General features: G+C 44.0%; 1 protein-coding gene and 1 pseudogene across 1 annotated transcript in view; one reads left to right on the top strand and one right to left on the bottom strand.

The window, feature by feature from the left end:
• Positions 1–8,030: 8,030 nt before the first annotated feature.
• Positions 8,031–27,238, bottom strand: part of CYSTM1 (cysteine rich transmembrane module containing 1) — a 28,282-nt gene continuing 9,074 nt past the window's right edge. Inside the window, exon 2 of the mRNA XM_006156195.3 lies at positions 8,031–8,225. Coding sequence (XP_006156257.1) covers positions 8,116–8,225 — 110 coding nt within the window. The 3' untranslated portion in view covers positions 8,031–8,115. The remainder of the gene's footprint in view (positions 8,226–27,238) is intronic.
• On the top strand, positions 11,901–13,366 carry LOC106735697 (60S ribosomal protein L9 pseudogene; annotated as a pseudogene).

Below are 27,238 nucleotides of genomic sequence, written 5' to 3'. Positions count from 1 at the left end.
TAAAAATTCAAAGAAAATGTGTATCATGAAAAGCTATGCATGGGTCCCAACATTTTTTTGCACTAAAATAAGCTTGCACTTCAGTCATGTTTTCCACAATCTTTTTACAGTTCTCTCGTACATATGTATGTGAGCACTTTACTAGGTTTGACAAGTCTATGACTCTCATTAAGACAATGCGGAGGATCAGCCCCATGGCATAGTTGTTAAGGAAGACAGATTCTACATGGGCAACCACAGTTTGGGTCCTGGACCTGGCAGCTTGAGAAACACGCTAAGCATGTGTGCGTATGTGTCCTAAATCTTCACAGGATGGAAAAATGGAGAAGAAACTGCAGCATAACCAAGCCCACTGGGAGGTGCTTTCTCCCTTTCTGTCTCTCTGGTGAATTCACACACACTCTGGCAAATAATAAGTAAGTAAATAAATAAATACAGGGGTGAGGGAGACAATGCAGACACCGAGGTCCAAAGAAGAACATACTATGAAACCAGAGAATGGTCAAGTAAGTTATTTTCAACAACTAAAAAATGAAATCAAGGACCAGCAGATGGCATAATGGTTACATCACTGAACTTCCACGTAGTTGACCATGGTTCAAGTCCTGGACCCGGTGGCTCAGAACTCTAACCGGGTGTCCAAGATCCTGAGAGGAGAATAAAGGAGAAGGGGCTGCAACATGGCCACCCTTCCACCCCCAGCGGGGGCGTGATTTCTCACTTTCTGTCTTTCTGTCTGTGTCTCCAGCCAGCACATGTGCCCTACAGCAAAAATCTCTCAAAAAACCCCCAAAACAAAACAAAACAAAACAAAAAGGGGGAAAGCGTTATGTCTTACAAAAAAACTCCATCAAATGTGATCAGCCCACAACTAAATGTCAAAAACTACAGCAGGGTTGTGGTTTTGTTCATTAAATCTCAGGGAAGAGACTGAATTCTCTGGAGATAAGAGTGTCTTTAGAGACAAAGCTCCTTATGGTCTATTTTTTCTGATTTGGAAAACTACAGAAATGGGGTAAGGGAGCTGGTGGCATTTTCTGTTCCTGGTCACAGAATACTGGAGTGAATGGTCCATTGTCGTCCTCCGCCCTCCTCGCTCCCTGCCTTCACTTCCCATCTGGAGATGCTGGAGGAGGCAGGTAGGTGGCTGAGCAGTCAGACGGGATCTGTGAGAATGCACAAGGGCACTTCAGTCTTCCTCTGTGGAATGCAAGCTCAGTGCTAGAAGCCAGGTCTTGTCCAAGTAGCTGAAGACCCAGAATGCCTGGTGCTGTCCAGTAAAGGCCAGGCTATTCTACAAGCAAGTATCATCCCCTTATTTCTAAGACAGATAAAATAAGTGCTCTTTAAAATTATACTATGACCCACAAATAAAAGGGAGGGGGTTAAAAACCAAAGCCCACATCCCCCATGTCCCTGCTGCCAACTTGGGAGTTGGGCATACTGAGTTGAGGCTCTGACTCTGTTCTTCCACTGCTGGGTGACTTGGGTCAGTCACTTTGACTTCTCTGAGCCTGTGCTTTCTCCGTTATAGAAAAAGAAGACAGAACTGTGGGCGCTACAGCCCGAGGTAATGGGAAAATGTTGTGATGACAAAGGTAAGTATGTGAACACAGGTCAAAAATAAAAGCTCTCAGTTTACAAACTGGGAAGTTGTATCACTGGCTTTCTGAAATAGTAAGACCCTACAGTGCATTTCTAAAGTGATTCTAATCAAAATCACAAGGATTTTTTATATGAACTATCCGAAAATTTATAGAAAGGCAAAAGAACTAGAACAGCGAAAATAAGATTTAATATAAAGCTATAGTAGTTAAGACAATTAGTGGTATTGGTAATGGGACTGACACATAGATTGAAGAAATAGAATAGAAAGGACAGTAACAGAGTCACACAAACAAGGGTAACTGGTTTGACAAACACACAAAAGCAAATCAGAATTGGTCCTGTAGCCTAGTGATAAGAAAGCCAGATTCCACATGGCCAACCAGGCAGGCGGTCAGAATCCTGGACCTGGTGACTTGAAAAGCACAAGAGTATGTGTCTGTGTGTACCCCAAAATCATGACATGATGGAGAAATGGAAGGGAAGGGATTACAGTGTGACTATGCCCCATTGGGATGGTGCTTTCTCTTCTTTCCCTCTGGTGAACGCACATACTCTCTGGTGGGAGGGGAGAAAAAGCAAATTAATGAAGAAAGGATATTTTTGGCAAACAAATGATCTTGAACAAACTGGTGAAGTATGCAAATAAGAAAACCCTTGAACAGAGGGTGTATGTGCTCACAGGAGAGAGGAGAAGGGGGAGCGAGACAGAGAGAGTGAGTGAGAAAGCATTCCCTCAGAGGGCACGGTCATACTGCAATTCCTTTTCCTCCATTCTCCCTCTTTTAGGATTTTAGGTGTGCGTGCACACATTCCTGGCATGTTTTTCAAGCCACTGAGTACAAGACTTGACTCACGCAGTCTGGCATGTGGGATCAAGCTCACTTAACCACAAGGTCAAGAGCTTGCCCTCCTCAACCATTTTTGTTTTTGTTTCTGTTATAGGGCACATTTGCTCACCAGAGAGAAAGAGAGAAAAGAAGGAAAGTGATAAATCACCCCCTGTGGGAATGCCCATGCCATAATCTCTTCTCCTCCATTCTCTAGGGTTTGGGGCATGGATGCACATATGCCCAGTGCATTTTTTTTTTTAGAGGTTTTTGCTATAGGGCGCGTGCACTCGCCAGACAGGGAGAGACAGAGAGACAGAAAGCGAGAAATCACCCCCCAGGGGGGATTATCACACCCCCAGACACACACGTGCCCGGCGTGAGTTTTAAGCCCCCCGGTCCAGGACGCAAACCATAGGCGACTATGTGGGAGTCCAGCGACATAGCCAGCCAGTGCCATGGTGATTAAGGCGGCTGGATCCACATGGCCAACTTCATCCTGGACCCAGATGCTTGAAAAATAGGCTGGGCGTGTGTATGAGTACCCAAACTCCTGAGAGGAGAGAAGAGAAGGGACTGTGGTGTGATCATCTTCCCCAGGGGGTAATTTTTTTCTCTCTCTCCTGCAAGTGCACATACCCTAAAATAAACTAAAAACTTAAAAAAAAATTTCAAACCTTTTGTTCTGTAAAGGACATTTTTAAGGGATGAAGAGACAAGCGCCAAGAGAAAATTTTGCAAATCATCTCCAACCAAAGACTTTGTATCCAGAATATATAGACTCTCAATATTAAACAGAAAGAAAGTAACCCAATTTAAAAATTGGCAAAAGCCTTGAAGAGACACCAAAGAGGCCTAGAGAGGGCATGACATCATCATTAGCTATTAAGAAAATGTAAATCAAAACCATGATATCACCCATCAGAGTGGCTAAAACAAACAATACTGACAATACCAAGTTCTGACAAGAATGCAGAGCAACTGAAACTCTCATTCATTGCTGAGAGGAATATAAGATACTATAGCCACTCTAGAAAACAGTAGCAGTTTATGACCCAGGAAGTCCACTCCTGGGTATTCACCTTACAGAAATGAAAACTAATGTTCACACAAAAACTTGTGCATAAATGTTCATAGCAGCTATATTTGTAATCTCTAAATAGTGGGAACCTAAATGTCCTTCAACGGATGGATAAATAAACTGTGGCATACCTCCAAACACTTAGCAATAAAGTACCCACTAGATCTCACAGAACACACCAGCAGTTACACACGATTGAGAATACAAAGCAGTATCCCAGAGAGACACTGCAGGGCAAAATCCATCCAGCACAAAAACTTCCTTTTCCAGACGTAACAGAAAATCCCTAAAGACCAAAGACCTTCAAATGTACTTCTCAGAGAAGTCCCTGGGCTTCCCTATGAGGCAAGGAGTGGGTTCTTGCCTCAACCACAGAAATGCCAGTGTCTGTTTTCCATACCGGAGTTACATGTAGTTTCTTTTGAAGAGATTGCTATGAGCAAAATCTGCAATGGTGGTCATGAAATACTAGTTGCTGCCATTCAGAAGGGCATCCCCAGTGCATGGATGATCACCTGTTTGGTTATCTATGTGCTGGATCCTCTAGCAGCTACCCCAGAAGACATAGGAACACTGTCTCTTCTGTCTAGCCTCCAAACTCAGAGACATTATATTTCTGACTTCCTTATATGGTGCCTGACCTTCCTAGAACTCAGTGTTTTGTTTCGTGCTTCTCTCCAGCTAGCAGGGGTTCCTGGCCTTCATGCTTCACTGGTTCTTTGCACCTGTTGCATGCCTGCTCAAAAGTTTGTCTTCCTCTGGGCTTGAGGAGCTCTGCCTCCTAGTCCCAGCAATCTCATCTTTCCCTCTTTTGGTACCCTTTGCAAAGCAGGAACTAGGGAGAAGCCCATACCTCAGTAGCAGCAATATGGCTAACTCCAACAGATACTTGTGTTCCACCTTTCCTAACCTCTCAGCAACCTCTGATGCTACAGATCACTCCCTTCTTCATATTACATCTTCTCTCAACTTTCAGGACACCCCATTCTCTTGGCTTTCCAACTCTGGCTCCTTTGCAGGTTGTCACCTATGGGTCCATGCCAGAATCCCTTAAAGCTCAGCCTGCACTGCTTCCACCTGTCTTCCATATATTCATCCAATTCATCTTATTCATCCCCACAGTTTCAACCAATGTGCTAAGGCTTTTCATATCTGTATTTCCAGCCTAAAGGCTCCTCTAAGTTGCAGGCATATACACAATTGCTTACCTGACATCTCTGCTTTAGTATCTCTGTCACCTTGACACCTCAAATTGACTCTATGCTCAGAACGCAACATGAGTTTCTTCTAATGAACATGGTTCCTTTCTCTTGTTTGCAGCCTCTTGCAACCGCCACCACCAGGCACCCCGTTTCAAGGTCAGATGCCTGAGGTCAACCCTCTTACTTTATTCCTCAACTATCATAGACAATCCATCACCAAGCCCTGCTGACAAATGGTGTAGATTTCAAAAAGTTCATGGAAAACGGCAATTATAGTACAAGTTATTTTGGTACAAAACCTTCTGAAAGGTTTCTTCCAAAAAACAAACAAAAAACCTTTTGAAATCCAAGCACAGCTTTTTTCATAATAGGGATTTGAGCTTTTTAAAAAATATTTAATTCCATTTTTTTGTTCATTCAGGCTAATTTGACCAGAGACAGACAGAGAGAGAGAGAGAGAGAGAGAGAGAGAACGTGAGAAAGCAAGCCACCAAATCGTGGTCGGCCATATGGGAATCCATCGCCTTTAACCAGCATGCCACCTGCCAGACCTCATTTTGAGCTTTTTTAAGACCCTGGTATCACAAATGCATTTTTTTCTCCATCACAGGTACTTTTGTCCCCCTCCAAACAATTCACCCAGAAGCCTAAAGTGTCTCTTACAAATGCCAATTTGACCTTATCACCCCTTAGCTGAAAAATCTTCAACAGCTTCCCACTGCTCACAAGATCTGTAAGTTAGAGCCTCCCGGCTCCCTCTGCCCATTTCCTGTCTGTTCTCCACTGCTGTCTGCCACATCAATTTCCTTTTCTCAAATGATTCACATTCTTTCTTGCTATTGGATCTTTGCACCCTCTTTGCAGCCTTTTTGCTGCTGATCACCTATTCATTCATCTTTCAAATCTTAGCTCACATATCATCTCTATGGAGAAGTCCTCCCAGACTCCACCTTTTTATATGTGCTTACAGCATGACATTGCTTCTCTTTGTAAAAAGTATATACATTATTTTATGGCTGAATAGTATTCCATGGAGTATATGTGCCACAATTTTTCAATCCATATTATCTGTGGGACTAATGTCCAGTTCCCTCTTTGGGATTTAAACCCCATGAGGGCAGAGAAGGGTACCTGTTATGCATGGTTTCTTGTCTAACACACTGGAGTGTGCATGGGGCGGAATGAAAATAACTGCTCCTCCCACAGCTAAAGTGTCCCAAGGAAACCTTGACACTAGGTTAAAATTTTCTAATCTGTGACTCCAATGCAGTAAAGAAATTATTTCTACCAAGAAAAAAAGGTAATATATATTTTTAGAATTTGCCAAAGGGCATGTGTGCTTGCCAGAGTGATATATGGCAGGGGGTGGGGGGTAAGAAAGCCTTCCATCCCATGGGGGACAGTCATATTTGCAATCCCCTCTCCTCCATCTCTCCTGCCTCAGGAATTTGGGCACACATTCATTTGCACCTGATGTGTTTTTCAAGCTGCTGGGTCCAAGACTCAAACCACAGTCAGCTATGTGAGATCCAGCCACCCTAACCACCACACCACAAAATGGTCCCCAAAAGTAATATTTTTGAAAGGAAATACATCATAATAGCATTAAAATTATGATTGCCTGGAAAGAAATCTAATTTTTTTTGAAATTTTGTCACAGGGCAGAGAGAGACAGAAAAGGAAGGGGGGAAGAGAAGGAAAGCAAGAAATCATCACCCATAGGGCATGGTCATGCCACAGTCCCCTCTCTTCCATTCTCGTCTCAGGTTTTTGGGCACAAATGCACATATGCTTGGTATGTTTTTCAAGCTGCCAAGTTCAAGACTTGAAACATGTATTTAGTCATGTGGGCTCCAACTACCTTAACTACCACACCACCTATTGGTCCAAAATCTAATTTTAAAATCCAACAAAAATATGTGAGAACTATATGAAAAAAATTTCAAGACTTAATATTTATGGGCATAAAAGTAGATGAAAATAAATCAAGAACAACCATATTCATAATAGGAGAACATGATTGTAAATATGTCAACACTTCCCCCAATCAGTTTGTAAGTTACAAGCTGCCCCAATCAAAGATGAACACGGTTTTCTTTAGAAATTAACACTCACCCTAAAATCCAGATTAAAGAATAAAAGGCCAATAATAGCCAAGAAAATTATAAAAAATAAGGAGTTCATGTTTACACATGTGCCAGTAGTGGAGAGAGTACTTTATCATACCAGATTCCTGTTTCTAGCCATTCATATATACAGAAACTTGGTATCTGACAAATTTCTTTTTGAATTAATGGGGAATGGATGACCTAATCAATAAACCAGGTTTGAAGTATCACAATGAAGTGAAAAACACCAGGACCCTATCCTACACCATGATCAAAATAAATTCAGGTGGATTAAAGACTGAGCGTTTTTTTAGAAAATACAGACTTATTGTTATTAGCTTGGAATAGAAAATAACTTTCAAAAACTAAAATACACAAAGCATGAGGGAAACATTGATAAATGTGACATTTAAAATTTTTCATGCTACAAAACACATCTTAAAAACAGTTAAGAGGAGGGCCAGCAGGTGGGGTGGTGGTTGGGGTGCTGGATACTCCCACATGGTCGACCATGGTTCAAGTTCTGGACCTGGTGGCTTCTTTCTCACTTTCCCTCTTTTTCTCTCTCTCTGTGTCTCTCTCTGGTCAAATTAAAATAAATGAATTGGGACCAGCAGTTAGCTTAATGGCTATGTCGCTGGACTCCCAAGTAGTCGACTGCAGTTCAAGTCCTGGACCCAGTGGCTTAAACTCATGCTGGGCGCGTGTGCGTGCGAGCCAAGATCCCGAGAGGAGAATGGAGGAGAAGGGATTGCAGGTGTGGCCATCCCCCCTGGGGGGGGGGTGATTTCTCGCTTTCTATCTCTCTGTTTCTCTTTGTCCTTCTGGCGAGGGCAGGTGTCCTATAGCGAAAACCTCTCAAAAAAAAGTAAAATAAATGAATAAATAAAATTAAATAAATAATAATTTAAAAATAAAACAGCTTAGAGACAGTCAGATAGGAAGAAGATATTTGCATGCCTGAAACTGGAATGTCACACACAGAATATATTAGTTCCCTAAAAATCAGTAGAAAAAGGCAAATAGAAAAGAAAAAAGGACAAAGAATATACAAGCAGTTCACAAAATGTGTATGAACTGCCAAAAATGTATATTTTTATGTATAAGGTCACTAGTACTCAGAGAAGGCAAACTAGAGACCATTTCACACCTGTATAGGTGTAAAATTTAAAAGTCTGCAGATAAGATTTTTTTCCCAAAGGAAGAAGAAAAACGGAAATGGTGCAACACTAGCTGTTTATTCCCACATAGAAGCCACAGGGCTGGAGGAGCACTTGGGTCTTGGCTGCTCAGTAATCCAAGTTGTCCAGAAGGCAGCAGCAGCAGAGAGCAGCCCAGCAAGCGGCCAGGAGTGCCTGACACCCGTTGTCCGTCTTCCTTTCCTGCTCCACCAAGTACACTGAGGGGATGTAAGGAAGGTAGGTAGGGGAGAGAAAGACCCAGTGAGAGGGTACTCTGAGTGGCAGCACTTACCACACTATGAAGACCTGAGCTCCCTAAGGGCAGGGCAGGCAGGAGCGCACCATCTGGCTCTCTGCTCTCCCTGCTCCAGTGTCTGGCACACATCAGATCCTTGGTGGCTGTTGGACTACTGTTTCCCGCCACCTCTCCTTCTCAAGCTATGAAACCCAACCCTACATCTAATTTGATGTTCGTCCAAAGCGATCCAATTTGCAATGCAGCCCTTGCCCTGAGCCCTACCCCTGCAGCCTGATGTGGCCAGCACTGGCTGAAAGCTTCATACATGGTCTCATTTAATCCTTACAACAGCTCTGCATTACTGTCATCACTTGTAGCCCTCATGTACTGTTTGTGACTTGGCAGAATCTCTTTGAAGGGGAATTTGGATGAGGCAGAGTCGGGAGACAATTTGAGCCCAGAAAATCTGTCCATAAAATTTAATCTATAGAAAGAATGGTCCCAGTGTTCAGAGGTCTAAAGTATGACTGCTGCTGCATCAAAATAATCCCAAACTAGCACCCCTTGGTCCATCAACTGTAGTCCAAGGAGTTAACTTACGGCATACAGTACAAAAGAATACTACGCAGTCATTAACATGAAGTAGGTGGGTCTTCCATGTGGCCAATCATTTACACAAGGGACAAAGGCAAGGTATAACACAATGCTTTTATTTATACAACAAAAAGGATCTGAATACCTATTATATACATGCAATTTGGAGATAGGATACAAGAAATTAAGTCAGGTTCTGGGGAAAGGCAGAACTTTTTTATTTTTGCATTTAACATTTTTCTCAAGTCCAGGCTTGTCTAATTCCAAAACCATACTCTAAAATCATTCCAAAATCTGATTCCCCAGGGTCCTGCTGACAGGAGGGTGGGCCTGAAACATCAGCACAACCTGGACCTCTTCTAGCCTCTATCACAAGCTAGCTCCAGGGACTGAGGCTCTGGGAGCGGCTTGCATTGTACAACCTGGGCTCCTTGCCCCAGTGGCACCAGCCTCAGTCCTGGGCCTCCTCCTTAGGTCTTATTACATGGATACCCAACTTGGCCAACTCTGCTGCTTGACCTGGCCCCTCCTATCCAGCAGTCCTCCCTGTCAGATGTGCCTTCAGTATAATTCAGACTCCCTTCAGGTCTGCTTCTGTCAGACCTGGCATGTAGGAGATGCTAAGAAATTACACTCCTTCCCACCAAAGCTCAGAAACAGAATAACCCAACAGTGATATACTTCCTATTGAAAAAAAAAAAAAAAACAACAACACATACCTCCCCTTCTCCCAGCGCCAGGCCCCCCAATAGCTCTGTAGAGGTTCTTTTTTCACCTTTTTTTTTGGGGGGGGGGGAGATTTTCACTGTAGGGCGCATGCGCTCGCCAGACAGACAGAGACATAGAGACAGAAAGCGAGAAATCACCCCCCAGGGGGGATGGTCACGCCGCAATCCCTTCTCCTCCATTCTCCTCTCGGGATCTTGGGCACGCACGCACACGCGCCCGGTGTGAGTTTTAAGCCACCGGGTCCGGGACACGAACCGCGGTCAACTACGTGGGAGTCCAGCAACATAGCCATTACGCTAACTGCTGGTTCCCTTTTTCACCTTCTTGCTCCCTAGCAACAAACACTAGCTGGCAGCTTTGGTATTACCAAACGCACAGCAGGCTCTTCTCCTTTTGGGGTTTAAGGCGGATAGTCAGGAACCCACCTGAGCCAGGTCCTAAAGGAAAAGAGGCAGGCAGTGTCTGCCTAGGCACACCTAGGATTCCGTGCTCCCTCCTCCAGGGGCCACCTCTAAGTCCCTGACTCCCCCTCTTTGCTCATCCCAGAGTGTGAACATCATATTCTTTCTTCTCTCACTTCCCCAGAAGAGTCCCTCCAATTCTGATCCACACTGTGCTATCCACCCTGCCAGCCTCCTTGCCAATATCCTTGTCAGGATCTTTAATGTCTGCTCACCTTACCCAAAAGGCAGTGTGGCGACCCCTAGGCCCCTGTGGCTTTCTCTCGACACTAGTAACACCGTCACTGGGCTCAATGGAAATAGCCTCCACATTTCTACTCTGCCTGCTCTGGAGCCCTGTGACATCCCCCGCATTGCTAGGAAATGCGACCGAAGCCTCCCAGCCAAAGCACTGCCTGCTACTCACAGACGCAGCCTTCATCATTAGTTCCTCACCACTGGACTGAATTCTGTAGAGCCCTGCACATTCACAGATAAAGGACACATTCTAGTTCCATTTCAGAGGAGAAACTGCTTCCGGGTGACACGGTCTGTCTAAACCCAACGAGAAGGCACCCACACGCCAGTTTCCCAACTCCTCCTACAGCACACACATACTGTTCCACCCATTACTGTCACATCACTCTGCTCAGAATCCTCCAAGCTCCTACTCCTCCACACACTTTCTCCTGTTCTCAGATTCCATGGATCCCATGGGCTGTATCTGGCCATGTTCAGTAACTCCAATACCCAGCTCTACTCCAGGAGCTTCTCCATGTCTGCTCTAGAAATTGCTGTCTGATTTATTAGCAGACCCCTTCCAGGGTTTAGGCCAGAGATGGCTCCAAGTTGGGTTCCTGTGTGAGAGGCTCTCCACACAGATCTGACCCTCTAAGAAGCATCTGGTCTGCTATCTGGTAGGCTCCTCCCTTCCTTCTCCAGCATCCAGAACAAACCCAAATAAGCAATTATGAGAGGATTAAATGGCAGCCATCATCCTCACCATCACTGGTCCCTTTTCTCAACTCATCCCAGCTCAGATCCTTCTGACACTCCTTCCTTCCTGGTGCATGCTCTAGTTCAGCTCTGCCTGTGACTTGGGTCATCCCCTTCACCTCTCTAAATCTCAGTGTCTTCACCTGTAAAAAGCAGGGTTGACAGTAGTATCTGTAGTGAGACTCAAAAGATAAAATGCATCTCGCAAGGAAATATAATTAACCTTTCCCCCTCCCCACCCCAGCAGCCATCTGAGCAACAGAAAGCAACAGCCCTGAGAAAAAGAAGAACAGAAAAGTAGCAGAGAATGTCCTCCTCCTCCTCTGTGTTGCCACCTCATTGAATTCTGCCCACCACTTGTGGGCTCCAGGAAGCTCCCCCAAGAGGTTTCCTGACCTACCAGGGCCCTTCAAGGCTCTCTGTGACTCTGAATTCCTGCCAGCATACTACAATGCGATTACACTAAAACAGTCTTGGAAATGCAGGTGAAGTGGCCGGACAGTGGTGTGGTGGGAAAATATGACACTCTACAAGGCCAACCCACACAAGAAGTGCCAGGTTACCAGGTTCATGTTTAAAGATCTCCCTGAGATCTGGACATGTGCCCAAATCCAGGGCTGGCTGAAGTTGGGGGTTGGCCTGCCAATATCAAGACCCTGTTAGGGGTACTGTCTCTCTCTCTGCCTCTCTCACTCATGGAAAAAAATAATAACAAAAAACAAACAAAAACACCCAATGGAATGATATCTGAAATGCATCGAGCCAGAAGTGTTTTGGATTTCAGATTTTTCTGATTTTGGAATATATGCATATTCATAATACCTTGGGGTCTGGACCAAGGTCTGAACACAAAACTCATTTGTTTCACATATGCCTTATACACATAGCCTAAAGGTAATTTTTAAAAAAAAGTTTATTTATTGAGGTTGGGGTCGTGGAGAGAGAAACAGCCTGCCCCAGATCACAGGTAAAACATATACTCAAGAGTACTCAGGAGGTTTCTGGACTTGAACAAGAAACCTTTCCATGTAGGACTGCCTCATGGAGCAACACATTTTACCACTGGGCCACTGTCTAGCCCCACCTGAAGGCAATTTTACGCAGTATTTCTGTATTGCAGAGTTTTGACTGCAACTCATCTCATGAAATCAGGTGTGACATTTTCCATTTGTGGCATCATGTCATGCTCAAAAGGTTTTGGATTTTAGAGCATTCTGAATTTCATATTAGGGATGCTCAACCTGTATCAAGTCCTATGAAGATTACTGCACTAAGGCAAAGATGGGCCAAAGTAAGTATTTAGATGAAAATTGTAGACTATAGGCTAATACACATACACTGCCCAGAGAACTGACAGAGGCTGTGCCTACTGCCAGGATGAAAACCATTCTCAGCAACTAGACCTTCAACATTCCCAAGAACGTTGACATCATCCTGAAGGGACGCACCTTTATCATGAAGGGCCCCAGAGGAACCCTGTGGAGGGACTTTGACCACATCAATCTCGAGCTCAGCCTCCTTAGGAAGAAAAAGAACAGGCTGAGGGTTGACAAATGGTGGGGAAACAGAAAGGAGCTGGCGACTGTTCGCACTATCTGTAGTCACGCCCAGAACATGATCAAGGGTGTTATGTTGGGCTTCCACTACAAGATGAGGTCTGTGTATGCTCATCTCCCCATCAATGTTGTTATTCAGGAGAATGGGTCTCTTGTTGAAATCCGAAATTTCTTGGGTGAAAAATACATCTGGAGGGTTCGAATGAGACCAGGTGTTGCTTGTTCAGTATCTCAAGCCCAGAAAGATGAGTTGATCCTTGAAGGCAATGATATTGAACTTGTTTCAAATTCAGCTGCTTTGATACGGCAAGCCACAACACTTAAAAATAAGGCTATAAGAAAATTCTTGGATGGTGTCTATGTCTCTGAGAAGAGTACAGTTCTGCAGGCTGATGAGTAAGATCTAAGAGTTCTCTAACTACAGTAACAGGCCGGATAATTTCTAAGGCCTTCTGTGACATTTTAAAGATGATAATAAAAGACAACAATTGATTTGGGAAACAAACAAACTGACAGAGACTGGTGGGCTAAAACAGGAATATGCTGTGATGTTCTTATTTAATACGTCCTCAGAAAAGAACAAAGGACATAGGACTGTCTCAGAAATGGCTGGTTTACTGGAGCCAGATACAGTGGTAAAACATCATGCTCTTTTATCTCCATGGGAAGGTTCGAGGTTCACATCCAGCGACATCCCTGATCTGAGACTGGCTGAAGCTGGGGGTCAAGACGCTGTTTGGGGTGCTGTATGTCACTGTCTGGCTTATAGAAGAGATAAACTTAAAAAGAGAGAGAAAGAGAGAAGGCCAGACCTCTACTGTAGTTAAGTGTTGTGCATAGGCTCCCACACAGTCAACCATGGCTTGAATCCTGGTCCTGGCAGCTTGCAAAACACATGAGTGCATGTGTGTGTGCCCAACATCCTGGTGGGATGGAGAGAAGGAGGAAAATGGATTGCAGCATGAACACACTGTACTGGGGTGCTTTCTCTCTCTCTGGTGAGAGCACTCACTCTCTGACAGAAAACAGGAATAAACACAGGGCCAGTGTGTTGTCAGTGTATCCATGTGCCTTGTGGAGACTCAAGCACAAAGTATAGGCTGCCTCTGCACGTTGCCTCCACAGGACATGACACCAGGAAAGGCAGCATGGGCTGGCTGGAGCTATGAGCAGGCACAGTGTCAGCCCACACTCTGCACCTACAGCCGGGTAGCCAGGGACAGTGGCTACAACGGGCAGTGATAGAGTCCCTGCCCCATGCACAAGGGCCACATGATCCACAGTCTAGTTCCTCACCATGTCATGGGCTCTGGGGACTAGAACTGTTCTTAGTGTCCTTACCTATGCACAAGTTGTTTTTTGTTTGCTTTTGCTAGTGGCTGTGTACACTGGTCAGAAAGAGACAGGGATAGGAGAGCAAGAAAGCTATCCCTGGGCAGGCAGTCGTGCCACAATCCTTTCCCTTCCATTTTCCTCTCAAGATTTAGGGTGCACACACAGGCACCAGTCTATTTTTCAAGCGACCAGGTCTGGGACTCAAACCACGCAGTTAGCCACGTGGGATCCAGCTGACTTAACTTCCGTACCACCTGCTGGTCCACTGCAGAAGTAGTGTGAGTTGGCTTATTTGCAGGTTTGGAAAATGTCTAATAAATTAACACAGAGAATAATCACATGCCAATTAAGATAAGAGTTTCACAAACAGCCACTTCTACTTCCTAACCAGTCTAGCAAATGTACAGAGGACCACTGGCCCAAGGGAGCTTCATCTAAAGGTAGAGGGCCCCATGACAGGAAAGACGAATCCATCAAAAGCACATATCTCGGGACCAACAGATGGTGTAGCAGTTACATCACTGGATTCCCACATGGCAGACCATGGATTGAGTCCCAGATCTGGTGGCTTGAAACTCACACCAGGCACGAGTGTGTGCATGCCCAAGATCCCAGTAGGAGGATGGAAAAGAAGGGATTGCAGCATGGCCATCCCCCTGGGGAGTGATTTCTCACTTTCCCTCTTACTATGTGTCTCCCTCCTGCACACACGCTCTAAGCCCAAAACCTCCCGAAAAAAAATGCACATATCTCAGGGCCAGCAGGTGGTGCAGTGGTTAAAGAGCTGGATTGCCGTATGGCCCACTGCACTGTGGTTCAGGTTCTGAACCTGCCAGCTTACTTTCTCACTCCAACCTGCCCCCTGACTCTCTCTGGTGAGCACATATCCCTATAGCAAATTTAAAATAATAATAATAAATAAAATTAAGTAAATAATTCTTGGGGGGAAAAAAGCCCATATCTCCTAGTGTTCCTAGTTGGTGCAGGGAAAACCAGTTCAGTGGCAGTTCCAAATATTTCAGGTATTTCAGAAATATATTTTACTTTCCTAGGAAAACAAAATAACCCATAATTCTGATCATACTAAATGCTGTGTAAGAACTGGATGAGTGGAAGCAGATTACAAGAGCCAGCAGACACGGGGAATAAGACTGCACTTACATGAAGATGCTACGGATGGAAGACAAGGGGCTTCAATGCCTCAGTAGGCTCAAGGTTTCTGGGCCCCAAATGGAGCCAAGTCTTGGGACAAAGCCAAAAGACCAGCCCAATTCAGGTCAGGGAAGAGAAGGGTCAAAGTCAATAAGAGTCTGAACCCTTGAGCAAGCCAGCTGGAAGAAAGAACACTGCCCAGCTCAATGCCCATTGCTGAGTGACAAGGGTGCCCCCACAATTTAAGAAGTGGCCACTGAAGTGTAGTCAATGAAAGATGATATGTAAAACTGGAACTGAATCATGTTGTGAAAGCCGATCAAATATCAAAATGAAGTGTGATGTTATGAGTGATCAGGATTATGTTGGAATCTAAAATTAGAAGGTGAGTAAAGCTGACTTTTGGTATGTAAGTCTAGCCCTCAGCAGTGATTCATCAAAAACAGATCTTCAAAAACATTAAGCTCCATGTGCTTTAAAACCCTTACCAAAAGAACTGAAAGTAGGAGGCCAGCCCTGTGGCCTAGTGGTTAATGGAGCTAGTCCCCACATGGCCACCTGTAGTTCAAATCCTGGCTCCTAAAACTTGAGAAGGGATTGTGGCATGACCATATCCCACTAAAGGGTGCTTTCTCTCTCTTTCTCTGGCAAGTACACATGCTCGTTGGCAATTTTTTTAAAAAACTGAAAGCAGGGATCTGAACAGATCATGTGTACATCCATGTTCACATTCCCTATTGCATTATTGGCAATAGCTAAAAGGTGAGAGGAACACAAGTGTCCATCAGTGGAAGAACAGATAAATGAAGAGTGATATATACATATGATGAATATTATTCCTCCTTAAAAATGAAGGGAACTTGATATATTCTATAACATGGATGAACCTTGAAAACATGCTAAGTGAAATAAACCAGTCAGAGAAGGATAAATACTATATGGTTTCTCTTACATGAGGTACCTAAAATGGTAAAATTCAGAAAGACAAAATGCAGAACGGTGGTTGCCCAGAGCGGGGGGATATGGTATGGTGAGCTGTTGCTCTGTAGGTATAGAATCTCAGTTTGGGAAGATGGAAAACGTTCTGGAGATAGATGGTGGCAATACCGTACAACATCATGAATGTCTGTGATGCCAATCAACATACACTTACAGATGGTTAAAGGGCAAATGTTATGACTACTTTACCATATACATGAAACCCTGCCTTCTTCAATCCTCTACTTATCCATGACAATTTCAGGACACCTCAACACCCGGAGAGGAGATACTAGAGCTGAGCTTTGCAGCAGGCCAGTTCTGTATGCTGGTGACTCAGGGTTGTTCTGTTCTAGCAGTGGTTTCAGTCCTCTTCGATTTTAGTAGCATGAATCAATCCTGCAGTCCCCCGGGGACAGCCTGGACTCTGGCCAGCCAGCAGCACATCATGGCCACCAAAAACATGAAGTCCATTCTGCTTTCCCGTGTGCTCATCTGTCCTCCTGCCAGAAGACTCTTCCAGACTGTTCCAATTCTCTATCTCACATCCAGAGAATGTAAAGGAGAATGAAGCTGCTGTTGCCGACGCTGTGCTGTCTCCCTCCCACCTCACAAGCTCACTCCTGTTTCCCCAACACAGCTAACCCTGTAGGGGAGTTCAGATATAAAAGCTGTTGTCCCTGACTCAGGCAGCTCACAGACCATTTGGAAAGAGACAAAAGACTCACCTGAGAAAGTGCATAGACATGGGCCAAAGCAGGGTGGGGCACATAATAACACAGCTGGAGTTCAGCATCAAAACACATCCTCTCTTTTAAAGCTTCTTTCTTTCTTTCTTCCATGAACAAGAGACACAGAGAAGGATCATGGGCACAAGTGTGTCCATGTTTTTAGGGAGGTATCTAGAAGCAAATCTGGAACTTTCCCATGTGAGGCAGCTTCGCAGAGCACTGTTACCATCGTGCCACTGTCTAGCTCCCCCACTGATCCTTCCAATGAGCTGTAGTGGGAGAACGTCCATGCTAAAACTGCCCTGTCATCACCTCTCTTCCCTTATGCTGCTATAAGAAGATTTAAGTAAACAATGGTTAGTGAGCAACTCACTGAGAAATGGGCATCGTCTTAGATTGGCCCTGGCTGCCACAGCCAGCCCTTACAGACCAGGCTTCCCCTGACAGAGGGAATGGACCCCTTCCTGCCCCTAGACTACAAGAGTGGAAAAAGGCTGATCACTGCATAACCTATTCTTTCACACCCTGCCAAGCAGCAGGAAAGATACTTGGAACTAGGGAATCATGGAAACAAAGCAAGAAGAAAAATGGTTAAGAATGGAACAGAAATAGAAAGTGACTCAGAAACCACAAACTCTCAATGTCAGTAGCCCCTGAATAGAAGACGATTGCTATGATTTTAAAAGGCTAAGGAACTAGATTACAGAAAAAAATGGAAAGGTTACTTTGAGGAGAGCTGGCTCTTTGGAACTTGCCCCAAAGCACAGAGATCACCAAGAAGGTAGATGTTGTGTTTTGCCCATTAACGCCCAGGCACAGACAGGCACAGGCTGCTCTGTTATCAGCAATGCTGGTCTGATTCATATTGAGTGCTGGCTCCAGAAGTCTCATTCAAATAATATTCACCACATTTTCTATGAAGGCAAACACTGCCATATCATTTTTACTGAACACAAAGCGTGTTTAATCTTATGTATACAGACCACAACTGGCTTTTCACGTACCACATTCCTGGGTTACTGATTAACAGCTCTAGCAGATATATTTATGCAAGACACTCTGAGCTGTTTTCTTCCTCTACTGCCAGACTTAACTTTATGACAGTAAAAATAGCTGTGTTTACAACTGAATGCACTTCAGCTTAGAGCCTGGTATACAGTGAGTTCTGAGGTCAGGAGTGGGACAGGACTACCATGTCAATGAACATGGTAAATGAGTGACCTGAGGCAGACCTCACTTAAAAGGACTGTCCCTACCTGCCCTCCCAGCAATGCCAACCATCTCAAGAGAAACAAAGGCTACTAACAGCTTGGAAAATAACTGTATGGGATCTACCAAGTTGCCCCACAGCAATTCCTTCTGGTTTGTTGCATTGCTAACAGTCGAGCAACAGGTGGTCCTGAAAACCACCACTGAGATGTGCTTATTTGGCAAATGTGAGGCCAGAGACTTCCCTAATCAACCACCTTTCCACTGAAACAAGCTAGTCCTTGCCATGAAAACCCTAAGGAGGCAGGACCAACAGTTAGCGTAATGGCTATGGCGCTGAACTCCCATGTAGCCGACCGCAGTTCAAGTCCTGGACCCAGTAGCTTAGACTCACGCCGTGTGCGTGCGTGCCCAGGATCCTGAGAGGAGAATTGGCGCCGCCCCCCCGCCGCGGGGGGGGGGGGGGGGGTGATTTCTCGTTTTCTGTCTCTCTGTCTGTCTCTGTCTCTCTGGGGCGCATGTGCCCTGTAGCAAAAACCTCTCAAAACAAACAAACAAACAAACAAAAACCCTAAGGAGGAGAACTAGGCGAATTAGGGCTTGTAGGCCAGAAGCCAAGTGATGTCTCCCTATCTATGAGCCACTTAAAGCAATGAGTTTATTTATACACCACCATTTGGGAGATCCAAGAGACAGAAGAAGGGACTCTTACAAATTCCAAAAGCCCAGCTTACACCACACTCAGCCTGGGGCACTCTCGGGCAGTCTTTGAGCACTGCTGTTGACATCTGCCTAGTCACAGCACAAGTAGACCTGATATCTTGGGCTTGGCAGAGGTAAAGAGAGCTGGCACTTGAGTTGGACAAACAAGGCCTCAGTGTCACCTTAAGGATGTGACAACCTCTTCCAGCTTTAGTTTCCTCATCTATAAAATGCAAATAGGATTAGCACTTATTCCCTTTTGAGTTCTTTGGAAATTTAGAGTTAATGCACATAAGCTGGTGCCTAGTATACAGCAAGTATTTGGTGTATGTTAGCAGATATTACTGCTCCCAAGACAGGGACTTGAGGGACAGAAGGCAAGGCTCTCCAACTGTTAAGACGCCTGGGCATTACATAAAGCTGGCAAATCCTATAGGCAGTCCTATTTTACACAAAGAATTGAGGTCTTTTTGAAGAGTGAACAAAAGACATGGAAACAGGATAAAAGAGGCCTCTATTTCCCTAATGTACTACTTGAATCCAACTCTTTGTGAACGACAGGCTACTAGATGACAACCTAGGAAGGCAGGGGTGCTGCCTCCTACTGATATTCACAACCACATAACCATTCTTACTACCTACACACACCTTATCAGCAGGCTGGAGCTGCCTGTTACCCAGAACCCTCCTACCAATTCACCAATTTCACCACTCTTTTCTTCTGTCAAGGGGGAGAATAGTCCTATTCAGGAATTCCTTTTCATCTCCGATGTAAACTGTGGTGACCCTCAACTCCCAATTCTACTTGAATAAAAATGCTGAGGACTCCAGCAGCTTTTACCACTCTGCACCCACAGCCTAGGAACCCAAGGAGAAAAGTCAAGTACAATCCCAACAATTAGAATGGGGGCCCTGGGGGAGGAAGGAGAGAAGGCTCTGCTCTCTCCCCTAGTTCAGAAAGCAGGTGAAGTGTAAAAGGCTGAGGCTGGGTTAAGGAAACCCTAGGAATATGCTACCTTTTCCAACCAGGATCCCAGCCTGGACATGCAAAACACCTTTGTCTAATGAGGAAAAGGTGCCCAACAGGAAGGGGAGAGGAGAATAGTACTGACCTCTCAAAACCAAAAGATTGCGGTCCTAACAGCAGCAAGCTTCCTGGTACAAGCTGATAAGACGTTTTATGAGCGATAGGAAAGTAGTTCCTAGAGAAGGGACCCACACCCTCTGGGAGCCAAGGCAAGACAGGAACAGCAGAAGACCAGAGCAGGCTGCTCGAATACTGCCATGAGCCACCCACTGAGTCTGTCTTCACAGACCAGTGACTCCTGCCAGACTGTCAGCTCAGTTCACAGGGCAGAAGCTGGGTCCCCTTCATCTCTGTATCCTCTAGGGTCCAGCTGTCACAGATACAGGTTCACTGGATTCAGGGGTTCTACTTAGTACACCTGGCACAGTCCACTTAAGTCCATTAATGAAAGTCTCTGAACCTCTCCATGGTCAGTTTCTCACCTGAAAAATGGGAGAAAATAAGAGTACCAAGCTCTTGGAATTGTTAAAAAGATTATCTGGGATAATCCCTAAAAGGAGTACAGTGCCTGGCACAAAATAAAGAGAGAATACAATTTATACCAAAACATTAACTGCTGTCTCTGGGTAGAAAACTCATGGGTATTATTTATTTTCTAGAAGGAAGAGAGATTTCTATAATTTAAATATGTTGTTTTAAGAGACAATTTTTCCTCTGTGTGAGAACCTAGGTCTGACCTAGGAACAGAGGCTCTGTGGTATCAGCAGACCTGACCTAAGCAGGGATTTGGAAGAAAACCAGTTCTTCTGGCCCACTGATCATGCTGGTCTTGGTCCTCATCCTCATGCCATTGTCTAAGTCTCCATCCAGGGAGAAAGATCCCAATTCTTGTTATCTTCACTTCTAGCATTTTAATTACAACCATCCTGTGTCATATCACAATTTTAGAGCATCTCAACTCTGAGAAGCCACAATATAAGCAGAATATTGATTTTTTTTTTTTTTTTGAAAGACACCAAATTGTATCAGGATAGCCAGAGAATGAAAAAGCTGTCAATTTTCAAGAGGTTCTTCCTCAAGTTCCTCCTGTGGCTAACCACATCAACCATGGGGAAGATGGCACCAGGTGCCTGGGGGCACTGTGCCACACAGGCTGCTGGCATGCTGACAGCCACACAGCCCTATGCATTGCCCTGGAGCCTGGGCCCCTCCAATGCAACTACTGCCTCATTACTATTCGGAAGGGCATAACCTAAGAGAAGATCGACCCTGAGGGTCTCCCACCTTAACGACCTGTAGCACTGGACTTGCTCCACATGGTGGAGATGGCAAGGGAGGTCCCTACAGTGAGTGCCTGGCCCCAGTCCTTCCAAGACTGACCTACTCCATCACTCTCACTCCTACGAATGACCCTAACTGCCTTTTTTTTTTTTAAGTTTGTGAAAGGGTGTGTGCATTTGCTGAAGAGAAACAGAGACAGAGATGAAAAGTGAGAAATTATTCCCTCCCTCCTAGGGGTATAGCGCTGGCCATACTGCAATCCTTTCTCCTCATTCTCCTTTCAGGATTTTGGGCACACATGCACACTGTGCACCCAGTGTATTTTTCAAGCCGCCGGGTCCAAGATTCACCCTGTGCAGTAGCCATGTTGGATCCAGTGCCTTAACCACCACGCCACTGGCTGGCCCCAGCTGCCTTTTACTTCAAGTAGTCTCCTTTTCCTAGCCTATCAAATCAATGTCCTCATTGTTTTTTATCAACCTCATTGTTTTTTATCAACCTAACTAAAGAAAGTTAAACAAGAGGTGACGGGAACGAACATAGTCAAGACCGAGTAAAAGTAGTCTTAGAGCAGAAAAATCCAGACCACACCTGGATAGTAGAGGGCTAGGAACAACAATGAAGCACATTGGTCTGGAAACAGTGTTAAGACTTCAAGACACCTTCTGCTTCCCCAGGCCAACCAGATCTGGCCAACCCAACCTGTTCCTAGCCAGCAGGCACGGGGAGCCAATTGGCCACCTATAAACTAGATCTGCAAAGAGCAGCTGTCTTTTCATACTCCATTACTTCTAAGTGCTTTAAAACATACAAAAGATAGTGCCTTACATAAAGTATTTGACCAAGCCCAGCCTGGTGAAGTAGTCGATACCAAACTGAACTGCAGTGCTGGAAGCCAAGTGGCTGACCATGGTTCAAACGTAGGAGTTCACTTGAAAACATGCCAGTGTGTATGGGTGCATGTCCAAGATCCTGAGGAGCTGGAAGGCTAGCGAAGAGTGGTCACAGCATGACAAGACACTGTTTAGGGTTCTCTCTCATGCACATGCGTGTGTTATCACGAATAAAACAAATATGCTTTTTTTAAAAAGGCCCAGTCCCATGGCCTAATGGTCAAGAGAGCCGGCTCCCACGTGGCTGATCACATGGTTTGTATCCCAGTCCTAGTGGCTTCAAAAACATGCTGGTAACACGTGCACTAATGCCCCAAATCCCAACAGGATGGAGAGGCAGAAGAGACAGGACTGTGGTGTGACCACACTCCACCGGGGGGTACTTTTTCCTTCTCCCCCTGTCTGTCTGAAAAGACTGAGTTTCTATTCCCAGGAAAATGAAAAAATCAGAGACCATCTTTAAGAGTCTACAATTCCCTACTGTCCTCATGACCAGACTGTTGTCCCATGACACATGAATTACTGAGTATAGTTGTTAGGGAGACCATTATCAAAGGGCTGGGCCTGGCTGCTACCAGTAGAGCTGCTACCTTACGGCCCGAAGTCATAAGTACGTGGTACGAGAGGCAGAGTTGGTACCAATCCCCAGTACACTCTCTAAAGGCCGTTCTCATCTACTTTGGTAAGAAAATTTGCAGTTGAGTGCCACAAGCAACATGCGTCCTCATGGAATCCTCCTTTACCACTGCAAACAATGTGTGTTACTGCTAATTTTAAACTATTTAAAATTTTATATTCCCTAATGGAATGCCTAACTGTTTGAAAGTTACAATTTTAAACTAGACTGACCTGGGTTCAATTCTTAACTCAGCTATTACTATTTAAATAGGTTTGAGGAAAGTTATTTCATCTCTCTGAATCTGTCTCCTCATCTCTAAAATGGGATAATACCAGGACTGTTGCTGCATGGATTAAACAAAATAATGCATAACAAAGCACCTGAATAATATCTTATTAGAAACAAAATAATTAGTGACTAAATTACAGAAGGCATTTAATTGATATTTGTTGAAAGAGTCATGCTTCCAAAGAAAAAAGACAAGGTTATAAAACATGTTTTCTTATTACATGGAGGTTGATGACACATGGAAACATGTCAGGCTTTGCGGTGAGCCCCGGGGGACCATAGACAAGACATAGAGATTATAATAAGACCTACCTCAGAGATTGTTTTTAGGATTAAATAAGTTAATGTACAAAAGTGCCTGACACACAGCAGCCACTAGACAAATACTAGCTTCACTAGTTAATATTTACTTAATATTTAATAATTAATATATACTATGAAAATATCTGAACCACTGGCCTCAAACTCTTCTGATGGCTTTAATGTAGGAATCAGCACCAAACACCCAGATTCTCTAGTCCCAGACTGCATTGAGGGTCAGAAATAAGCCTGTCCAGTCAGGAGGGAGTTCTTCTTTTTTTTTAAATAATTATTTAATTTATTATTATTATTCAATTTGAGTAGAGAGAGAGAGGGAGAGTGAGAAAGCAAGTCACCAAGTCTAGGACTTGAACAGTGACTGGCCATGAGAGAGTCCAATGCCTCAACCACCACGCGACCTGCCAGCCCCCCAGGAGGGAGTTCTTTATAGTTCCAAATTCCCCAAACCTTCTCCTCAGCAGGCCACCAAAAAAGTCATGTATTTTTCAGCTGCTGATGAAGCTAATTAAGAAGGCATTTCCTTCACTAGACTCAAAAGCAATGGTCCACTTAAAATTTTAATTATTAATATGGTACAGCAGTGGTTCTCAAAAGAAGGTGATGCTGTCCTCCAGGGGACATTGGGTATTGTCTGGAGACATTTCTGGTTGTCAAAACTGAGGAGCTACTACTGGCATTTAATGAGCAGAGGCTCGGAACACCACTAAACACCCTATAGGAGGCACTCCCACAACAAAAAATGATTTAGCCCAAGTACTCACAGTGCCAATGTCGAAAACCCTGCCCTAGGAAAAGTTGTTTATGACAAAGAGCAGGGGAGAAACAGAGTACACAATGCTATCGACAACACAGTGGCAGCGTGATACCAATGACACATGCATACAAGAACTGCCTAGAAAATAACATGAGCATAAACATTATGAATGGAGTCATTGAAAAGATTTTCAATTTGTTTAAGGACCAGGGGGTGTGAGAGAGAGTGGAGGCAAAAACACCCCAAAACTATATCTCTCATTTCTTATTATTCAGACATCTGTGCCTGCCAATAATATAACAGTATTCTAACCCTCTGTCACACACTGAGTATTCCATTCAGATCCCAATGAAAAAATTAATAAGGTGGGGGAGGAGACAGTAGTGAAAACAGTTTTTTCTAAAAAATCAGACCCACATTTTAACTACTCGACAAGGCTTATTTCAGCTTCACTCTGTCCTCTTGCCTGTGTTTTTGTTTTCTATAGGGCATGTGCACTCACCAGGAGGGAAGGAAAGAGACAAAGTGAGAAAGCACCCCTCAAGGGGATGACCATGGCACAATCCCTTCTCCTTTCAGGATTTTGGGCACATGCATACACACATGCCTGACATGGTTTTTCCCTGTGTGTGTGTGTGTGTGTGTGTGTGTATGTGTACATATATATCTTATACATTCAATCACTGTATATCATTATAACATACTTTTCCCAGCATGAATACATTGCATATTTGTCCAGTTAAAGGTATTATCACACACATCACCAACACATAATTTTCCATTTTTGTGTACCTTAAATGTTTTGCTTCTTTCTTTTCCCTTTGATTCCCTTCTTCTCACCATCCCCCATTTTCCATCCTCCTCCCATACTGTCTCTAGTAGCCACAGTTGTTCTTCATTCTTTTATATCTTCCAATCTTTTAGTTTCTGTCATAGAGTACAAGTACTCAGTATATATTGAGTGGGGACATACAATGCCTCTCTCTTATAGTCTGGTTTGTTTCGCTTAGCAGTAAATCTTCCATATTCGTCTACTTTCTATCAAATGCCAGGGTCTCATTTTTTATGGCTGAGTAGTATTCCACAGTTTATATGTGCCATACTTTTTCAATAGATTCACCTGTGCATGGACATCTAGGTTAACTGTATGTTTTAATAATTCTGAATAATGCCACAGTAAACATGGATGTGCAAGTACTTTTCCAACTGAGTGTATTCCTATCATGTGTGTAGATACCCAGTAGTAGAACTGCTGGATCATATGGTAGTTCTATCTGTAAATCTTTGAGGAACCTCCATATTGTTCTCTACAGTGGCTTAGTAATTTACAATCCCACCAACAGTTTAGGAAAGTTCCATTTTCACCACAGCCTCTCTAGTACTTAACATCTTTAATTTTTAATATTATTTTAGTATTTTTTAACTGAGGTTAGGTGGTATTTCATTGTGGTATGATCTGCATCTCTCTTATGATAAGAGATATTGAGCATTTTTTCATATGCTTTTTGGCTGTTTGTACATCTTCCTTAGAGTTCTCTGTTCAGCTCATTTGCCTGTGTTTTTTTTTTAATAATTATTTATTTGATTTTATTTATTCATTCATTTATTTTAATTTTACCAGAGAGATACACACACACACACACAGAAAGTGAGAAAGCAAGCCACCAGGTCCAGGACTAGAACTAGGGTCCATCATGTGGGAGTGTCTGGCACCTTAACCACCACACCATCTGCTGGTCCCATCATCTGCCTGTCTTTTAATTGGGTTGATTTTTTTTTTTTTTTTCAGGTGTGCTGCTTGAGTTCTCTGGATATTCTGGTTATCAGACCCTTATCTTAGGTATAGTTTACAAGTATATTCTCACATCCTGAGGGTTGCTGATTCACTCTAATTATTGTTACTTTTGCTGTGCACCTGATGTGTTTTCAATCCTCCGGGTCCAGGACTCAAACTACACAGTTGGCCATGTATCTTAACCAGCTATCTTAACCACCATGCCACCTGGCTGGCCCACACCTGTGTATCTTTAAACTGTTCATCTTTAATCACTCAAAAAGTAGTGTGGAATTTAGTGGTAAGTTAAATTGGGAAAGGTCTCTTATATAGAACTTTCAGAAAGCAAGATCTTAATTCTTTTTTTCTTAAAGAATTATTTCATTTAACTTTTATTTCTTTGTTTCTTTATTGTAATTTGACCAGAGAGGAACAGAGCAAGAGAGAAAGAAAGTAAGAATAAAAGCAGCCAGGTCCAGCGCCCTTAACCACCTCGTCACCTGCTGGCTCCACAAGATCTTAATTCTATAACTAGAGTCAAGACTATAAAATTATACTGTAAGATGGTACTATAGGGCCAGCCCCATAACCTAGGGGTTAAGGGAGCCAGATCCCACAGTGGCCAACTGTAGTTCAAATCCTGGCCCTGGCAGCTTAAAAATATGCTGGGCATGTGCATGTGTGTGTGTGCATGTGCATACACCCCAAACCTCAATAGGATGGATAAATGGAGAAGGTACTGCAGCATGACAACACCCCATTGGAGGGTGCTTTCTCCTCTCTCTGTCTCTGCTAGTCTCTGACGAGTCCACAAGCCCTCTGGCAATTTAAAAAAAAAAAAAAAAAAGGTAGTACTATGAAGAACAGAAACCTGACCCACATTGGGAGGTGGAAAATGCCACCCAATGTCACTGAAGTGACAGAAGAATTAAATGTGAAGGCTGTGTTAATAGGAGTTACTTGTACTGAGCCAAGAGAGAAGTAAAGAATATTCCAAGCCATACTGAGGAAAAGCCATGTGGGAGAGGAAACCCTGGTAGCAAGACTAAGGAACGGAAACTGAGCCCAATAAGCAGGGCCAGACCAGGAAGGCCCCTAAAACCTTTCAGAATTGTGGGTTTTATTCAATAAGTAACAGAAAATCATTAAGCAGGGCACAAAAAACTATTTAAGCCCTTAAGTTGTATATATAGTTTCTCCTCTGTCTGGTGAGACAACTACTTCCACCAGAACCTCTCTACACTCAGGTAGGTGGAACACTCTGGCCTCTCGCACAGAAAAACAGTGTAGTTGTAAAGCCTGCGAAATAAATGAAGACCAAGAGAATGCTGCAAAAGTTCTAGAGGAGTGGTTTCTCTTCCAAACCAAGAATCAGCAAGTTCTAAGCCCAATCTCCTTTCTGGAATAGGGCAAAGAAAGCCCTTGAGACAGATGAAAGAAAGAACTGATGTCAGAGCCTTTTCAAGAGCCATAGATGCCAGGAGGATCACATACCCAGCCTGTTTTATCCTTTGAGGGGCCAGAGCAGATGGTCCTTGTGACCATGAGAGCTCTGTCTCCCCTTCTCATGCAAAAAGGTGTATGTGCCCAGATTCTCTTGCTGGGTCAGAAACC

The sequence above is a fragment of the Tupaia chinensis genome, unplaced genomic scaffold, assembly GCF_000334495.1.
Source record: "Tupaia chinensis unplaced genomic scaffold, TupChi_1.0 Scaffold000484_1, whole genome shotgun sequence".
NCBI lineage: Eukaryota > Metazoa > Chordata > Mammalia > Scandentia > Tupaiidae > Tupaia > Tupaia belangeri.
This window is presented reverse-complemented; position numbering and strand designations above follow the sequence as displayed.